General features: G+C 36.0%; 2 protein-coding genes and 1 long non-coding RNA gene across 10 annotated transcripts; 2 read left to right on the top strand and 1 right to left on the bottom strand.

Annotated features, from left to right (window-relative positions):
* Positions 1-5,655: 5,655 nt before the first annotated feature.
* On the bottom strand, positions 5,656-8,118 carry LOC140805781 (uncharacterized). Of its 3 annotated transcripts, XR_012112336.1 has the most exons (4): positions 8,044-8,118; positions 7,366-7,525; positions 7,020-7,276; positions 5,656-5,792 (listed from the first exon to the last, which is right to left on the bottom strand). It is a non-coding gene; the product is annotated as an uncharacterized lncRNA (long non-coding RNA). The 3 variants fall into 3 exon arrangements; XR_012112335.1 differs by having other exon boundaries at positions 7,020-7,525; XR_012112337.1 differs by having other exon boundaries at positions 7,024-7,525.
* A 460-nt stretch (positions 8,119-8,578) lies between these two features.
* LOC140805777 (uncharacterized) lies at positions 8,579-11,967 on the top strand. Of its 5 annotated transcripts, XM_073162083.1 has the most exons (7): positions 8,598-8,683; positions 8,779-8,911; positions 9,066-9,108; positions 9,194-9,293; positions 9,884-10,028; positions 10,822-11,008; positions 11,709-11,967. In XM_073162083.1, the coding sequence occupies exons 2-7, from the start codon at positions 8,815-8,817 to the stop codon at positions 11,710-11,712; spliced, it is 576 nt and encodes a 191-aa protein (XP_073018184.1). In that variant the 5' UTR covers positions 8,598-8,683; positions 8,779-8,814; the 3' UTR covers positions 11,713-11,967. The 5 variants fall into 5 exon arrangements, 3 of the variants coding, with proteins under 3 accessions (XP_073018183.1, XP_073018184.1, XP_073018185.1); XM_073162082.1 differs by having other exon boundaries at positions 8,579-8,683; positions 10,822-11,967; XM_073162084.1 differs by lacking the exon at positions 9,884-10,028 and having other exon boundaries at positions 10,865-11,008.
* A 1,904-nt stretch (positions 11,968-13,871) lies between these two features.
* Positions 13,872-15,418, top strand: LOC140805778 (uncharacterized). 2 transcript variants are annotated; one of them, XM_073162086.1, is made up of 4 exons: positions 13,872-14,029; positions 14,274-14,372; positions 14,462-14,891; positions 15,211-15,418. In XM_073162086.1, the coding sequence occupies exons 3-4, from the start codon at positions 14,493-14,495 to the stop codon at positions 15,322-15,324; spliced, it is 513 nt and encodes a 170-aa protein (XP_073018187.1). In that variant the 5' UTR covers positions 13,872-14,029; positions 14,274-14,372; positions 14,462-14,492; the 3' UTR covers positions 15,325-15,418. The 2 variants fall into 2 exon arrangements, with proteins under 2 accessions (XP_073018187.1, XP_073018186.1); XM_073162085.1 differs by having other exon boundaries at positions 15,202-15,324.
* The last annotated feature ends 1,309 nt before the right edge of the window (positions 15,419-16,727 follow it).

Here is a 16,727-nt window from a genome sequence, read left to right as displayed (position 1 = left end):
AACATAATTGATCAGAGGGATATGCAGATTATAATCAAGGAACATTTGGACCTTGGATTAATCAAAGCAGGTATGTCACCATATAGCAGTCCAGGTTTTCTGGTAAGAAACCATGGTGAAATTAAACGAGGAAAACCCAGATTGGTTATTAATTATCAAGAAATTAATAAGATTCTGGAATTTGATGGGTATTTTATACCTAGTAGAGAACACTTGATTAGTTGCATTCGCAATGCCAAGATATTCTCTAAATTTGATTGCAAGTCTGGATTCTATCAGATTCGGATGCAGGAAGAAAGCAAGAAATTCACAGCTTTCTCCACACCTCAAGGACATTATATTTGGGAAGTATTACCAATGGGATTGGCTAACTCACCCCAAATATTTCAAAGAAAGATGGATAATCTTTTCAAAGATTATTTCAAGTTTATGTTTGTTTACATCGACGATGTTTTAATAGCATCCAAAGATATGAATGAACATGTTAAACATTTGGAGATTTTCTCTAATGTTTGCAAGAAAGAAGGACTGGTTTTATCTGAAAAGAAAGCAGTCATTGCTACAAGAAAGATTGAATTCCTCGGAATTGAAATCGATGAGTCAGGAATAATTCTGCAAGAACACATAGTAGAAAAGGTGCAGAATTTTCCAGACAATCTCAAAGACAAGAAGCAACTTCAAAGTTTTTTAGGGGTTGTTAATTTTGCTGGGATGTTTATCAAAAACCTAGCAAAACACAGGAAAGTGTTCAGTCCATTATTGAAAAAAGATGCTAGATTTATATGGACAGACGAACACACAAAAGGACTTATCCATTTAAAGAAGGTTTGCAAAAATCTTCCAAAGATGGCTATTCCTCAAGACGAGGATGATCTGGTATTGTATACCGATGCCAGTGATCATTGGTGGGCTGCAGTATTAACCAAGCTCACACCAGATGGAGAACAACCATGCAGATATTGTAGTGGGTTATTCTCAGATGCAGAAGCCATAAGATGGCATATCAACGAAAAGGAATTCTATGCAGTAAAAAGGGCTTTTGAAAAATGGCCGTTATTTTTACTTGCAAAGAAATTCACTTTGAAAGTTGATAATACTCAAGTTAAAGCCTTTTTGAGGAATAGAATTGAGTCTAAACCAGATAAGGCTAGATTATTACGATGGCAAGCTTTATGTCAGAATTATATTTTTGATATTATGATAATAAAATCTCATGAAAATATTCTTGCAGATTTTTTAACAAGAGATGGACAGCATTGACATTGATGCTATTATCAAGATGCAGAGGCATTTGAGGGAACACCTTGAAATGCTTCAAACCGAGTTCAACAAGTTAGCTGTGAACGCAGAAGTTGCGGGAAGGCTACAACAAGCTGATAAGAGAATGGTCTCTGATCGAATTACAGGATGTTTACAGGCATATACTCAGTTATGGTCTGTAACGCAAAGGCCTATCCTCCAGGGCATTGAGAGACCACTGGTTTCTCAAATGGAGAGTTTTCGAGTACAGGACTCTATACCTGTAGCGGGGGATTCAAATACCCCTTGCACAAGTGTTAATTCGGGATCATCATCAGATGAGTCGGCCAAAACAAAAATTGAGACTCCTGATCCTTATCTTGAGTCTTCAAGTCAACCCTTCACCTCGGGGATTGAAGAGGGAGAGATTAACCTTAGGCCTCGTATTGACAAAGGCAAAACTAAGGTTGATACTAATGAAAGAATAATTTCTCCATTTCAGGTTTATCAGCAGAATTGGGAGAAATTAAAAACACGAATTGGCATTAACCCAGCTACAAGCAGGGTTGACGTTTCAGGAAAATATCCAAGGGTATGGATGAAACAAAATTCATATCCAAAGGAAGTTAAAGCATGGTATGAATTTGGGGCTCTTGCCTCAGTTTATACTACATCACCCAGCTTTCCAGAAATTTCAGGTCTACCAAAATGGATCCAGGAAGCTGTTCACGAGACTTGGGCAAACAATGATTATTTGTCCAGGGGAGATGTTCTGGAGCTATACTTCTTTAGTACAGCACCAGAACCAGCAGGAAAAGGTTCTCACGAGGCCTTCCATTTCATCAAGCTAAGGAGGCCAGATTTGAATGTCCAGAAATTTATCAAGGACCCTCCGACAAAAGAAACACCCCTGGTGTCTTCAATAACTGAAGATGACATTTCTACCAGAAGAGCTTGGGGTATTTGGGTCTGTCTCACTGAGATGGACAAAGTCAAGTTTCCGTTCAAATTCTACAATCACTCACTGAACAGATCATTCCTGTTAAATACCATGACAGGAAAAACAACAAGTTTTGCAGAAGATTTATTTGAAAAGAAAAGAAATCTTTTGTGGAATAGCAAGCTGCCGGCAAGTAAAGAAACTCGTCGGAAATTCTGTAATATGGCACATATAGGAAGATGGTCTGAAAACATCTGTCCAGAATGCCAAAACCAGAAGGAACCGGAATTTGGTAAAGGATTCAAGCCGAGATCTGATCGGAAACACTTTACCGATACAAGTGGGGATGGACCACATTCACGATTTCCTCGAGGAAGCCGAAAGCCGAAGATTCCTCGACAAAATTAAAAGGGACATGCGACCCTCCATTACAAAAGCAGGACCACTACCATGTGAGTGGTAGAAACAAGACAACCACTAATTAGTGGTAAAGGACAAATAGACCACCAATAACAAATGGTGGATGACTCAGCAAGCATTGGATACCAATCTAAAAGGAATCCAACGAATAAAAGTAAATTAACTGGTCCCGAAAATTCATCCATAAATAAGGACAGAAAGGAAACCAGTTAACACACCAGAATCAAAACTTAAAAATGTATCGTGTATATTTGAAAGTTTTGAAAAGAAGAATAACATACAAGAGGAAAGAGGCAGAAGCACTGAAATGGTTAGTAAATCATTTCAAAGAGTATAAAAAAGATGAAATTACTGCCGATATCCTAGAAACTCATCGTCAATGGTATCTAAAAGAGATAAAGGAGGATGAGAAATTGATGTCAAGATTAATAATCTAGACAGGGACCCCTCAACCACCAAATGGTCCCCAATGCAAGCTGTAAAGGCTTATGAAGATTTGAAATCCGAAGTTCAAATCCGAAGGAGCCTTCTATAAATAAGGCAGGAAGAAGAAAGTGAAGATCATCAAATATTTTCTCCATTTCTTTCATACAAGGTTGTAATATTTTCAAGTTTTATGTGTGTTAAGAGTTCAGCTACGATAAGTAGCTAAAACAAGTTTCTCCTCCTCTACAGGAGGTTACTATGTAATAAATAAATGTTTGTGTTTGAATAAAAGAGATATTTGCTCTTAGCCCCTATCATGTATTATTTTCAAAAAATTTGATCTTTTGCTGTACGCTCTAAGGTAGGAAACGAATTAGAGCTGTGCTAAGTATTGCTGAAGGAATCTGCTTAGTAACCATCGGTTGCGATCGTGTGGTTGGACTGTGAGGAGCAGTTCGTAAAAAACGGTGGATACAACCCGGTGGTACTCTAGTCAAAAAGGTAAAAGATTCAATTTATTTTACGGAAGCATGATGGGCCTTTTACTACAAAAAAGAAATCAATTATTTAAAATAAAGATATAAGGGCAAACTTGGAAATTTGAGAGATATGGGGAGTTGAAACAAAGTTTTAATGGGGTAGGGAGTAAAGAGGAAGTTGAGAATGGAAATAGGGAGTTTTTGACAAAATCCCCTTGTTTTAATATGGTCAATTATTATATCCCAACAAACAGTATGTTTGGAATTAAATCCGTAAAATTAAATACATTATGGTATGCAAATGATATTTATTATGAATTTTTTGGGAAGGAGTGATAAATTAAAAATATTTAATTTAATATATTACTATATTTCAGGGAAAAAAATGTTGAAAACGAAGTGATACGTAACTTTATTCAGGAGATTGAAAAAGAAGATTTTAAAAATGAAAACAAACATAGTTTATTGACGTTTCGTAATATAAATATTTAGAAAAATAGACAATTATATCTCACAAGTATAACGTACGTGTATAATTTTATTGGGAATTGGATCGATTGGAATAGTCACAATCAATAAATAATGAAAGATACCAACCTAACCTATTCATGGCAAACATCAGTATTTTTTGACAGATATCCATTAAAAAATTATATTTACGACGAATTGACCTTTGTCAGATCAATAATTTTATATATTACCCATTTTGTTATTCTTTCGAGAAATTGGCTTTCAGTCTTCAACGATCGATTTTTTTTGTGTTCAATTTCTGGGTATTTTTTTAGTACCACATTTCCACATGAAATATATCACATTTTGTATGACATAATACCACAATTTTGTGTGTAGAAAGTGAACCCAAAAAAATATTTTGATTGAGAATTTTTCACCAACTTCCCTTTATTATTTAAAGAAAACATTTTTACCATATGTGCATTTTTTTGAAGAAGGGAATAATTAATGAGTATGTTTTTTGTTAGGCGATTTCACGAAGACATATCAAGCACATCGATAGTCACAATAAAAAATAATACTCTTAGTATAAAAATTAATATTTTTTTATTGATGACTCAAATAAGAGATCTGTCTCATAAAATATGATCTGTGAGATCGTTTAACACAAGTTTTTACGTGAATAATTTCGAGTCCAATCAATATTAATATCCATTTTGTGTGCCAAAGGCTACGGGTTCTCTTGCAAGTTTCTACCCAAACAACCCAGATCATTATAACAAACATCTCAAACATCTCAATCGTCATACTCTTCGAAAAATGCATGCGCAATTTCAATAAAAGTTGCTCCTCGATCGGAAACTTTTCAAAAAATTCCAGAATGTAGAGTTTCTCCAAACTTTTTTCACAATTGGACAATATAAAAGTATAAGTTTCGTTGATGCATAATTCATCTTACATAATGCACATACAGCACTGAATGGGATGGGACGTGCTGTAGCGTAGGATGAAATAGCTTGAAGCAGTGATTTAATATGAACTTCTCTACCACCCATGGAGATAAATTTGGAGCTCCATCTTTGCATTTTTTTACACATTCTTTCCCACAAATAATCAAATTGCAATATTTTCTTTCAGAGCAGGAAGAAATTAATGAGGCCCAGAAAGCGCGTGTAAATTTGGCTGAAACACGGGGATCGTACACGAAGTTTTTCCACTATACAGCTTCGACTAGATGTAGAACAAACTTTATTAAGGGGCTGTTTAATTCGAGGGAGAGTGGTGCGAAGATGAACAAAGAATGACGGACACAACGATGATGAAATGAAGTATTTTTGTGAACTATTCTCAACTATTAATCTATCGAGGCTGTTACGAAGGCTGTAGAATATGTGATTGATGAGTGAAAGAATGCATTTTTATGTACTCATTTTCCTGAGGAGGAAATTAAACGAGCGGTCTTTGACATGTACTCGTCTAAAACACCAGGACCAGAATGGTTTTACAGCTCTGTTATATCATAAATTATGGCTAGTGGTTGGGAAAGACAATACTAAAGCAGTTCTTTCACTTCTCAATGATCATGAAGATTTGTCTGAATGAAACACAACACTCACCTCCAATGGCGGAGCCAGGATTTGAAATCTGCCCGGGCTAAATTTTTCTAACGAAAAACAAAATAATCCATAACAAATAAAATCATAACTATGATACCTGTTCATCGTAGTCTCAAAAGGTTTCTCATTAACAAGATCTTCAATAATTTGGTTATTGAACTCGTAAGCTTGAGAACCCGACAAAACATTTACAATGTAATATTATATCTCCATCATCGCCTGCAAGAAAATTTAATGAAGATCAAATAAAACGAATATCTCTAAAACCATTCATTTAATATGTTAGATGATTAAATTAAATATTTTTAAACTAAAATATACACAAATAATCTGTATAGACATAATCTTACTATTGAAGCTGTGATCTATGATTTTCGAAGTATAATATTCTTCAATTATAGAATCTGAGTCTATATTTGAAGCAAACTCTCTTTCAATGTAGATAATCATAGAATCTGCCAGAAAACAATCTCCCATTTTACTACGAAGAACTGTTTTAACATGCTTCATAGCCGAAAATGCACGCTCCGTAGTTGCCGTGGAACAGGCAAAGTTAAAACTAGACGGATCAACTTGTCAATCAAATTATAATGTTGCAACTTTTTTGTTTCAAATAACCCTCGGCACAATTCTGAGATAGTGGACATTTTCTGAAAATCTTAATGACAAACTACATCGAGCTCAAAATGTTGTAGCTGACACCTCAAATGATGAATTTCCTGTTCAGTGAAGTCCTCGGGATAATACTTCTCAGCGATAATACAAATCTTGTCGATGTTGAACCATTTAAAATTATCTTTTGGATCCAAAGCAGAGCTGAGAATTAGAAGTTCAACTGTCTCATCACTGAATCTAGAGTTTAATTCTTTCAACTGAAAATCTATTGCAACATTAAATATATCATAATGAAAGTGATGTTCAACTGTGATGGTATCCTTTTTTTGGCATGAACGACTAGAATGCTTATGAGAACTCATCTCTGGTATATCGACATCCAATCTTGTGCAAAATGATTTTACATACGAAAGAAGAATATCAAAACCATCACTTCTCAATCGCAGGAAAAGTTCTTTAGTCGTAGAGACCAAATCCATTGCATTTATGATATCAAGAGATTTATGTTGCAAGACAGGGCATAGCAAATTTGTGATCCCGATAATTTTATGCATCAAATGCAAAATAAAAATGAAATCAAAAGACTTCATAACTATTAATGGACCACCAGCTTCCCCGCGCATTGAAGTAGAGGTGCCATCCATGATAATGTTTTCGAGCACATTAATAGTTGCCTCATACATATCTATCAAGCTGCAAATAGAATCAAAATGGGAGCTCCAACGAGTAGTACCTACTCGATGCAAAGTGTTTCGAGCACATTAATAGTTGCATCATACATATCTATCAAGCTGCAAATAGAATCAAAATGGGAGCTCCAACGAGTAGTACCTACTCGATGCAAAGTACCAATCTGGTTAGCTCCTCGCCCAGTCTCGCGTTCACCGGCAACAACAGAACGTGCAATTTCATTAACTTGATAAGATTGTAACTCAGCATTGCGCTTGGAAGAAGATGTAACAAACCATTTTCACCCATTTCCCAATAACAATATGGTACCAGAAAACCATTTTCACCCATTTCCCAAACCGTTGTATCAACTCAGCATAAATCCACAAGTTCGAGAATTCCACCCTCAATCTACATGTCTAAGCAACAATAATCGACTTCTGATGAAGCAGAGGAGCAACAATTTAGCATCATAAATGAGAGGAAACAAAAAAGAATGATTTCTAACCGAGAATCTGCACGTAGATCACGTATGTGAAAGCAAAGGCACTTGGACGAGCTTTGGTCGCAAATCGTTTGGCTTCGTAATGAGAATCACCAACTCATTGATAAACTGAACCACGTGTCAGAGGATCATGATCGAGCGGTTCAAGAAAACGTTCAGCTGACTGTTGAAGGAAGAAACCTCATAGCTTCATCAAATTATTACTGATATGCAGCTTAGTAGTCCATATTCTAGCCTAGTCAAAGAGCTTCATGATGATCCTTGCAATGATTTACCTTAAAATTCTAATAATACTTGGTAAAAAAACTAATTTCCTCCATGAAAAAGGTACTAAATAAGCAAGACCTGTGCAAAAGTGTGGATATCCATCAAGGCCAAGCATGCAGCCAATTTAGTTTCAATTCTATTATTATTTCCACAGAAAGAAATTGAAAGCTTCACGACCAAGTACAATCTTCCTAATAATTAAGTTTTCTGGCCACTCATTGACTCTGGTAGGCCATTGTCTCACAAATTAATTTTTTTTAAAAAAAAACATTTCTTACCCAAATTTCGAGAGGCGCTCGAGATAAATCGTATCCTAGATTCAGAGCAATAAAACACAGTATCCTAGATTCATTCAACAGCCGGAAGAACAAATAAACACCAAAAATCAAATGTACAACTGAAGCCCAAACAAACCTTTTTTAGCAGCAATTCCAACAAGCGACACGATGGGTTGTGAATTGGGAGGAGGGTTTGCTTCTCTGCTTCTGTAAGTAGGCGACTTCGGTTTTTTTTTTCTTTTGACAATATCTAACACAATTGGACTTTCATGGGCTTATGTAATTTGGAAGTGGGCTGAACAAAAAATATTACATACTAATAAAAAAAAAAATTTGGGCCATCCGGTCTGGGCTCAACAAAAACTATTAGATACTAATAAAAAAAAAATCTATTACATACTAAAAAAAAATATTATATTTTGGGCCACCCGGGCTACAGCCCAGGTGGCCAATAGTCTCCCTCGGCCGCTGCTCACCTCTCTTATCCCAAAAATCAAGGACCTGAAATAACTTCAGGCCTATCAATCTTTGCAACATTTGGTATATATAAGATTATTACTCGAGCGATCACAAGCCGAGTTAGGCCTATCCTTACACAGATCATTGATCTTTTCCAAAAAGCTTTTATCTCAGGTTGATTGATTATGGATATAATGTTATTGTGAGATTTGAATGCATGCATTCGATGCGTAATAATCGAAAGACAAAATCAAGATTTGCAGCATTTATGTTGTTAAAGTTGGGAATTGTAGAGACTTGGTCAGATTAATCATGAGGTGTGTCTTGGTTTGGGTCATAACATAATATTTTTTTAAAAAAGTAAAAAAAATTAACTGTTAATCTTTTTGGATTATAATTTTCTAATTGTAAGGCCTTCGCCGCTGTGAAACTCTGGCTGGCCTTGGTGATGTCATCGCCGCAGTCAATGTCAGTCGATCAAGTTGCTGTCGCTTTTTATTCTCTCGCCACTTCCCTCTTTCTTCTTGATGCCAATTCATTTTCAGGTTTCCCCCTTAAGGCTGCCGCTTTGCTTTTTGTTAAATGCATGTCCAGTTTATCTGATTTCAAACTTTGGCCAAATTTTTGTTTGATTCCATTGCATATTAGCAGTTTATAGTATGGTTATTTAGCTAATTGTTTTGTATTTTGGATGTGTAGGTAGTCTTGATGAGAAATTTCGAGACGAGGACCGTTCATATATGTAAATTTGCCTAATTTAGTTGTGGGGAATTTTTAGAAAATATGAAAAGAAACCATTTTGATTTGTTTTGGAACTTTTTGGGCAGTTGGCTGTGGAGTTTCCCAGTGAAGATGAGAGAATTGTATGATGGAATATTTTCTAAAAGGGCTCCGCATTTCGAGCATTTGCCAGATTTTTGTTGTATGGTAAGTTTTTTTTTTTAATCCTTGATAATTATTTTGATTTTTAAGGGGTTGGTTTGCTCTATAATACTTTTCCTAGCTTTGTTATGACATTTTGCTTTCATTTTACTACTCATTCCGAGCCCTGCTATTGTTTCTGCTTTTTTGTTTCTTTATATTCATGGTTGTATGAATAGATGAATAAATTTAGATATGAATTTGCTTTCATGTATTTGGCAATTGACAGCGTGTAGGCGTATAAATTTACCAGTTATACGAAATAATTGGAAAAATTTCGTTGTTTTAGAAACATGTTGCATGCATGCTAATTTTTTTTCTTGCACGGCCATTACAACAAGGCTTTTCATTTCAAACGCAGAAGAATAGTTCTGTTTTACTTATACTTATACATTTAATATGATGCTCATGCTTCGATGCTCGAATAATTTCCAATTTTCTGACTGGAAATTTAACCCACAGTTAAAACTGCCTTGTCAGTCGTCAAGTTTGAATATGCTCGACCTGCATTATCTCTCTTCTAGATTTCTGTTATACTTCATTTTGCTATGATGTGGCTTTAGTCGATCTCCAAAAGATATTGTGATTTCATATAGACGTGGCTTCCAATTGGCTGGCATGCTTCCCGACTTCTACAAGGAAACACTCATATGATGTATTTTTTGTTAACGGCTGTGCTGCTGAGGTGGTTCCTTTTATACAGCAGATTGGAATTGGTAGTCATGATTCAAATGCTGAGAGGTGATAAGTTAAAAATTTATTTGAATTACAACATTTCTAATCTTTTGATGTTATAGTTGTTCACATTTTATTGTGCTTTGCACATTTCTTTTCTTCCTTGCTTTTCTTAGCTTAAAATCATCAAACAAGTTTTACAAGAACTTCTTTCTATTTTATATGACTCTAATCCAAACTTACGAGTATTGAAGTCATTAATTTTTTTTGCAGATTCCTACTGGATTCTGTCTATTAATTGAGTTACCCTAATAAATTTCTTTTTTGTTGATTGAGGAAATTATGGATTAAGATTAGATTGTTTTGATATTTATATAATGTCTTTCTGTGGTGTGTGTGGTTGATATACTCACTCACTTGAGCAATTATATTTGGATGGTTAATAAATTGAGTGATTATGATCCAAATTCCATCATTGATCTTATGTGGATCTTGGGCAGCCGATTTAGTTAAAACTATTTACCTAATTTCTATGCTCAATTGAGCATTTGTTGCATAGGGCTTTTAATTTTACTGGGTATAGTATGGTTCACAACTTTGATGTGTGACACATAAATCATAATTTTTCTAGCTGTTTGTTTAGAAGGGCTGAACGGCAATTTTTGTCGTATTAAAGAGCAATTATGTTGGGGTGGGTTTTTGTTTCACCTTGTTTGTATATTAGCTACCAGTTATGTATGTCTTACATGTGTAGATTACTCCACATTACTCGTTTTTATTCCTTCACGAGTATGTTTGGGTGATGGAATTCTCTCTAGAAAGCATATACAGATACTCTTGCTCACATATTGTGAAATAGATTGCTTGTTGTTTGCTTGCTGGAGATTAATGGGGTGCTTCAGATGGTTAGAGATTTCTGTGGTGGTTGTCGATTTGAAGATCTTGGCCAAGATCAACTCAAGCAGGTTATTTCTAGGGTCTCCCAGCTTATTACATCTAGATCTTATAAAGCAAGACAAAGGTGCTCCAACTTCACTTTCAACTCGGTATCCTCGTCGTTACAAACTTAAGACGGCTTCATGTTTGTTTATCCACAAAATGTGTCCTGTGTTCACATAGACTGAAGTTTGCTTTCATGAGTAGAGATTTTGAGATTTTTTTTTGGATGAAGCACATGGAACATGTGTCTGCATTGTGCTACACCTATAATTGAGGATCACTTTAGACCTTTGATTTTGTTCACTAGGGAAAATCACTTACTTGTTAGAAAGGAGCATGAGAACACCTGAACGTCTATGATAAATCTTTAGTTTTTGCTGCCCTTGCAATTCTCATTAAACTTTGAGTGGTGGCAGTCAGTGGTGGAACATAAATAAGAATACAAATTTTAGACTTCTTAAATGGATTTAGACTTCTTAAATGGATAATTTCGTATCTTCATGACTATATAGTAATTTGTCCATGCTCTTCTTGTTCTTTTTTATCCTTTACTTGAGATTCCAGTTTGTTCTTTAAAAGAATCACGACCCACCTTTTCCATGGAATGGTGGAATGGGATGATAAGTTAGTTGAGGTGTCGTATTTTGCAAATGACATCCAGAAGAATAGTGGTATTCTTTTTGTTGGAGAAGCAATTGCCCGTATTTGTCGTAGAGGGTATACTGGTATTTTGAAACTAGATTGGGGAAGTTAAAAATAATATGGAATGCTTAGGCTCGTTAAATTGCAAATTTTTACACTTTTCAGGTGAGCTATTACGTTATGTTATTCCATTGATCCTTGGAGATATTCGAATTGTCTTAAAATCAAGCTCTGGGGTGGCCATCGATGAGTTTTTTGCGTCAAAACCAGGTGTCCGTTTCTGGTTGAAACTCATGGAGGCAGTGAACGATTCCCATTCTGTTGAAAGAATAGCCGAAGAACTCTTGCATCAGTTAGCTGTTCAAAATGTCAACAATGTCGAGGGTTATTGGTTTTTGTGGATACTTTTTGGTCGGGTCTATAAGTGTCACGCCCCGATACCGGGGTTAGTCGACACCGGCGTTGTTCAACAATCACATAATCGTCAAACAACAAGTCTCGTAGTTCAGTATAAACCAAAACCAGTCTATTTCATAAATAACTCAAAATAATCTTGTCTTACAGTAATAAATCCAAAACGAAATAAAATGTGCGGAAGCAGTGTACAACTTGAATCGAAACTTAGGAAGAACATAAGCGAGAAATCTTCATATCTCCAAACTTTTTCACCAACTCCAAAGCATGTCTTATTTCATCCCCGTCTACTTGATCTTCATTCTTATCTGAGGAGAAATGTAAGGGGTGAGTGTTCCACTCAGCAAGTGGGGGCCGATCGATTACCACAAATACATATAAATATAATTTAAAACCCATATTGCAAACCGATTTTTCAAAACATAGTGTCTTATAGCATATCAAATCGGAATCGAAATCGAAATGTGAAACAGAGATTATCACACAATTCAGTACAGAACGAATCAGAACAAACGAAAACACTGTTATTCATCTCGTTTTCCATGGTCAAATTGTCCCAATATGTTAGTTCTCTAAGAGGTGAGGCCAAAACACAGTTTTATACCCACTGATGGAGGCCGGAACACAATTTTATACCCACTGATGGGGGCCGAAACACAGTTTTATACCCACTGATGGGGGCCATATAAATTTACAATTGTCGTTCCATATCTCACTCGAATCATAACAGTGCACTACAGAATCAGATGTATCAAACAACACTTATCGGAATTTTTGAATGAACTCAGCAGAATCAAAGAACATCGGAAATAGAAGAACATATTGTACATCGATCGAGATTTTATAAAATATAGCATTTTCCGAAAATGATTTGACACGCATAGACGCATGTCATGAAATACTTATACAAAATTTAAGTTACAAAGAAATACATAGCAAAAGCCCACTTACCTTATTTCGTTTGGATTAAGGTGCTAGAAAGACATGCTAAAAGAACTTCGTTCGAACAAGGTTGCGGTAGATATTCGACTAGGCTGCTACAATTGCTAAATTTCGAATTCTTGAAGTTATGGGGAGGGAGTTTGCTTCTTATATATGCTTGAATAATCGACTATAAAGGTAAGCGCGTATCACTCCAAGAATGTCGCTGATTGCTTAATCAACGTGATGATTGCACTTTTCTCTCCCGAATGAACGTGGCCTCTTCTTGATTCAAGATACACACCCGAGATTCATGAGTGATTTTGGTCTTCTTTAAGTGCAAATGGAGAGTGATTTTGGCTTCATGAATCTCTTCCAAGATTGATGCACTTCCATATAGTGATAAATGGTCAGTAATGAAGGGACAATGATTATTCATATTTTCATGATTATGATTGTATGGAACTACAAAAATGTTGTGCCAAAAATGAGCTGAAATTTCCTGTGACATTTATAGATTTTCTCGTTGCAAGATTTTGGGTCTTCACAATAAGAGCCCACCTTCAGTCAGGTAATAAAGATTTATATGGCTTGCAGGATCCTTGTAAATACGAAGTCTGTTTCTGTCTTTCTCCGATGATTTCTCACGTTAAATACTGACTTCAAGGAACCAAGGAAAGATAAATTACTAACTGTGTTAACATTACTCTTACAAAACCTGAATGAAATTTGGACGATCTTGACTGAGAAACAAGTTTTACTTTCTCTTGTTTTGAGCTGATCATGGTGAATGTGCAAGGGCATGCTTTAACATCAATCATGCAGCTCAATATTAAAATTTGGATGTGGATAGTTTTCATTTTTCCGGTGACTCGTGATTTATGCTTATCCACGAAGGTGTGATGATATTTCTACCTTTTGCTGCTCTCAGGGTTGCTTTTCGAGAGAAGTTCTTAATCTGGAAAGTTATTCCTACCTGTTGCTTAGGATGGATTCTTCACTTTGCTGTACTTGAATGCGCCCCGCCCCCGATAATGCTTTATCAATAAAATCTCTTAATACTCGGGTTCTCTCAGAGATAGTGCAGCGCCTTGTGGCAGCATGGTCAAAAAGTGGGTTTGTGCAATCAGCTCCAATTGAGCGACAAGTCTGTATCCTTATAATCTATTATTGACTAATAACCAAAAGGGTGATCGTTGTGGAGTCTGCAATTTGTAAAAACCAGACTTCTTCATAAAATCAGCCACTCTATCTTCAGTTCAAGACCCACTTTGATAGTTGGATCATTGAATTGCACGTGCTTCGGTGACATTTTCTTCTAAACGATGTTAAAGAGTGTACTTTTTATTTACTGTCATGACATTGTTCATATTACTTCCTTAACATGAGATACAGATGTAACTACTGCTTTAGGCCTTTGCCTGGAGAAGATGGGTAAAGAAGATCTGGATACTACAAAGGATGAACTGCCAACAATTCTACAGTGGATCAGCTGTAGGTTTTGGGTCTTTTCTCTCGATTGGAATGCTTGTGAATGGGTGACCTATTGTGATCCTACTAAAATTCATGTTGCTGCCAGGTAGGCTGGAGAGCCCTGAGTATTTGGTTCGTAAAATGGCGAGCAGTATTGCTTTTGTCTTTTCTAAGGTTGTAGACCCCAAAAATCCTCTGTATCTTGACGATAGTTGCTGGGAAGAGACCATAGATTGGGAGTTTCGGATAGCAACCCCAATCAAAGGGCCTTCAACCGCAATAGTGCTCGAAGTGAATGAAAATTCTGACAGAGTCCAATTTAATTTAGTTGACCCTGATGAAGTAATTTATCCGGCGACATTAATTGATGATTCAGCCTTTGATGAAGATGACGGTGACAATGGAAGTGAGGATTCTGGTACCTCATGTGACTCACTGAAACCATATGACTTAACAGACGATGACGCTGATTTAACAAGAAAGTTCTCGCAGTTGGCTGATGTGATCGTAACGCTAAGAAAATCAGATGATTCAGAGGGTGTAAGTTCAAGGATATTTTTAACATCCCGACGTGCTTTATTTTTACAGTACATCACTTTATAGTTTTCTGTCAACATAATTATGGTTGTGCTGTTAGTTGTCACACAAAAGAGCAAAAAGTATTTCAACATGTGTTACTACTGTCTTTTATTTTGTTACTAATGTTCACCCCTGATGCACCAAGAACTGGTCTATTATTTGGAGTAGTCTGATGTGTATTATTCCAAGTATCTTATATAATTATTTATGGGGTTAATTGTGAAGTGCTCCATAAGCACATTCCTTAATGAGGAATTTTACCCATATGCAGGTTGAGAAGGCCCTTAATGTTGCTGAGAAGCTAGTCAGAGCATCACCAGACGAGCTAAAATATGTGGCTGGTGATTTGGCTAGAACACTTCTAATGGTTCGTTGCTCTGACTTGACTATGTAAGGAGAAGAAGCATCAGTTGAAGAAAAACGACAAAGGGCACTGGTTGCATTGATGGTCACCTGTCCTCATGAATCTCTTGATAGTCTAAACAAGCTACTGTATTCGCCTAATGTAGACATTGGTCAGCGGAGTATCATCTTGGATGTCATGTCAGATGCTGCCCAAGAACTTGCAAGTGCAAGAATCCTGAAATCTGAACAGCCGAAGTCCCTTATAACACAAACTTCAGATCAACCATGATATGTACCAAGAAATGGAGGTCCTCAAAAAGCAGGGTCCTGGAAGGAAATCTCATCCGCAGGAACTCCATTAAACTGGTCTTACTTCCATCCAAAGCAGGTCAGATCAAGAGAGGGAAGACCCGCCGCCGGAGCCTTCGATCAGCAGTTCAAGATAACCAGACAGAGCTCGCGGATAACAGGTTTCCACAATATGCATCTGCATTTATGCTTCCAGCTATGCAGGGCTATGACAAAAAGAGCCACGGTATCTATTTATTGGGGAGGGATTTTATTGTCTGGGGGAAATTCATCCACTTGCTTGGTGTATGTATGAAGTGTGCAGCAATGCATCCAGAAGCTTCTGTTTGGCATCCCCTCTCTTGGATATGTTACGATACAGGTATTGACATTTAACAAATGTCGTGAGTATGGCCGTTGTGTTTATTTGGGTGGAAAATTTTTCACGATGTTATTATTATTTTTAAAAGAATTTGGCAATTTCATTTTTTATCAAATTATTTAAATCGACAATTTTCTGGGTGGATGCTTATGATTCAGACCTCTGGCTTACTTTAAACTGTTAGCCAATATCGAGAGGATCGGATCACAAAAATTAATTTCTCGTGATTTCAATCTTCTCCTTTTTCACATGATCGATTGTTCTACGTATTTAACACGAATTGATTAATTACAACACACAAGAATTTAGAGATTACCCTTGAAGCGTGTTAACGATCTTCCTCTGCACTGGATCTACGCTTCAAACCTCCAAGCCTTCTCTGTTGTTCTCTCAAACTCTAAACGTAGGATTGTGTTGTGTGTGGTCACAAGTTACAATATCACATATATATAAAATATATTTGTGATATCTTGTAACAAAAAGATAATGACAGTATCTTTTTAATTATAAATTTAAATGGACAGAATATATTATACCATATCTAGAAGATTATATGATAAACTTCAATGTGATATTTTGTCCAGATAAATTTATCCCACATATACCATAAATTATAACTCATATAATTTATCCGAGTTTATATTAGAGCCACCAAAGGGACCTGGTCGGATTCAATTAATTTAAGCTCCAATAAATTAATTTGATCCAATCAACTCATGATTTATCAAAACAATTTATTAATCTTATTCTACTCCACTAAAAGGATAAAATTGCACTCTCAA

This window comes from Primulina eburnea, chromosome 11 (assembly GCF_022965805.1).
Source record: "Primulina eburnea isolate SZY01 chromosome 11, ASM2296580v1, whole genome shotgun sequence".
Taxonomy (NCBI): domain Eukaryota; kingdom Viridiplantae; phylum Streptophyta; class Magnoliopsida; order Lamiales; family Gesneriaceae; genus Primulina; species Primulina eburnea.
The sequence above is the reverse complement of the archived record's forward strand: the minus strand, read 5'-3'. Positions and strand labels throughout refer to the sequence as shown.

Coding starts and splice junctions, on each gene's coding strand:
- LOC140805777 (XM_073162082.1), top strand. CDS start 8,815: ATGTCATCGCCGCAGTCAATGTCAGTCGATCAAGTTGCTGTCGCTTTT. Junction 8,912..9,065: donor TGATGCCAATTCATTTTCAG/GTTTCCCCCTTA, acceptor TTGGATGTGTAG/GTAGTCTTGATGAGAAATTT. Junction 9,109..9,193: donor GACGAGGACCGTTCATATAT/GTAAATTTGCCT, acceptor CTTTTTGGGCAG/TTGGCTGTGGAGTTTCCCAG.
- LOC140805778 (XM_073162085.1), top strand. CDS start 14,493: ATGGCGAGCAGTATTGCTTTTGTCTTTTCTAAGGTTGTAGACCCCAAA. Junction 14,892..15,201: donor AATCAGATGATTCAGAGGGT/GTAAGTTCAAGG, acceptor ACCCATATGCAG/GTTGAGAAGGCCCTTAATGT.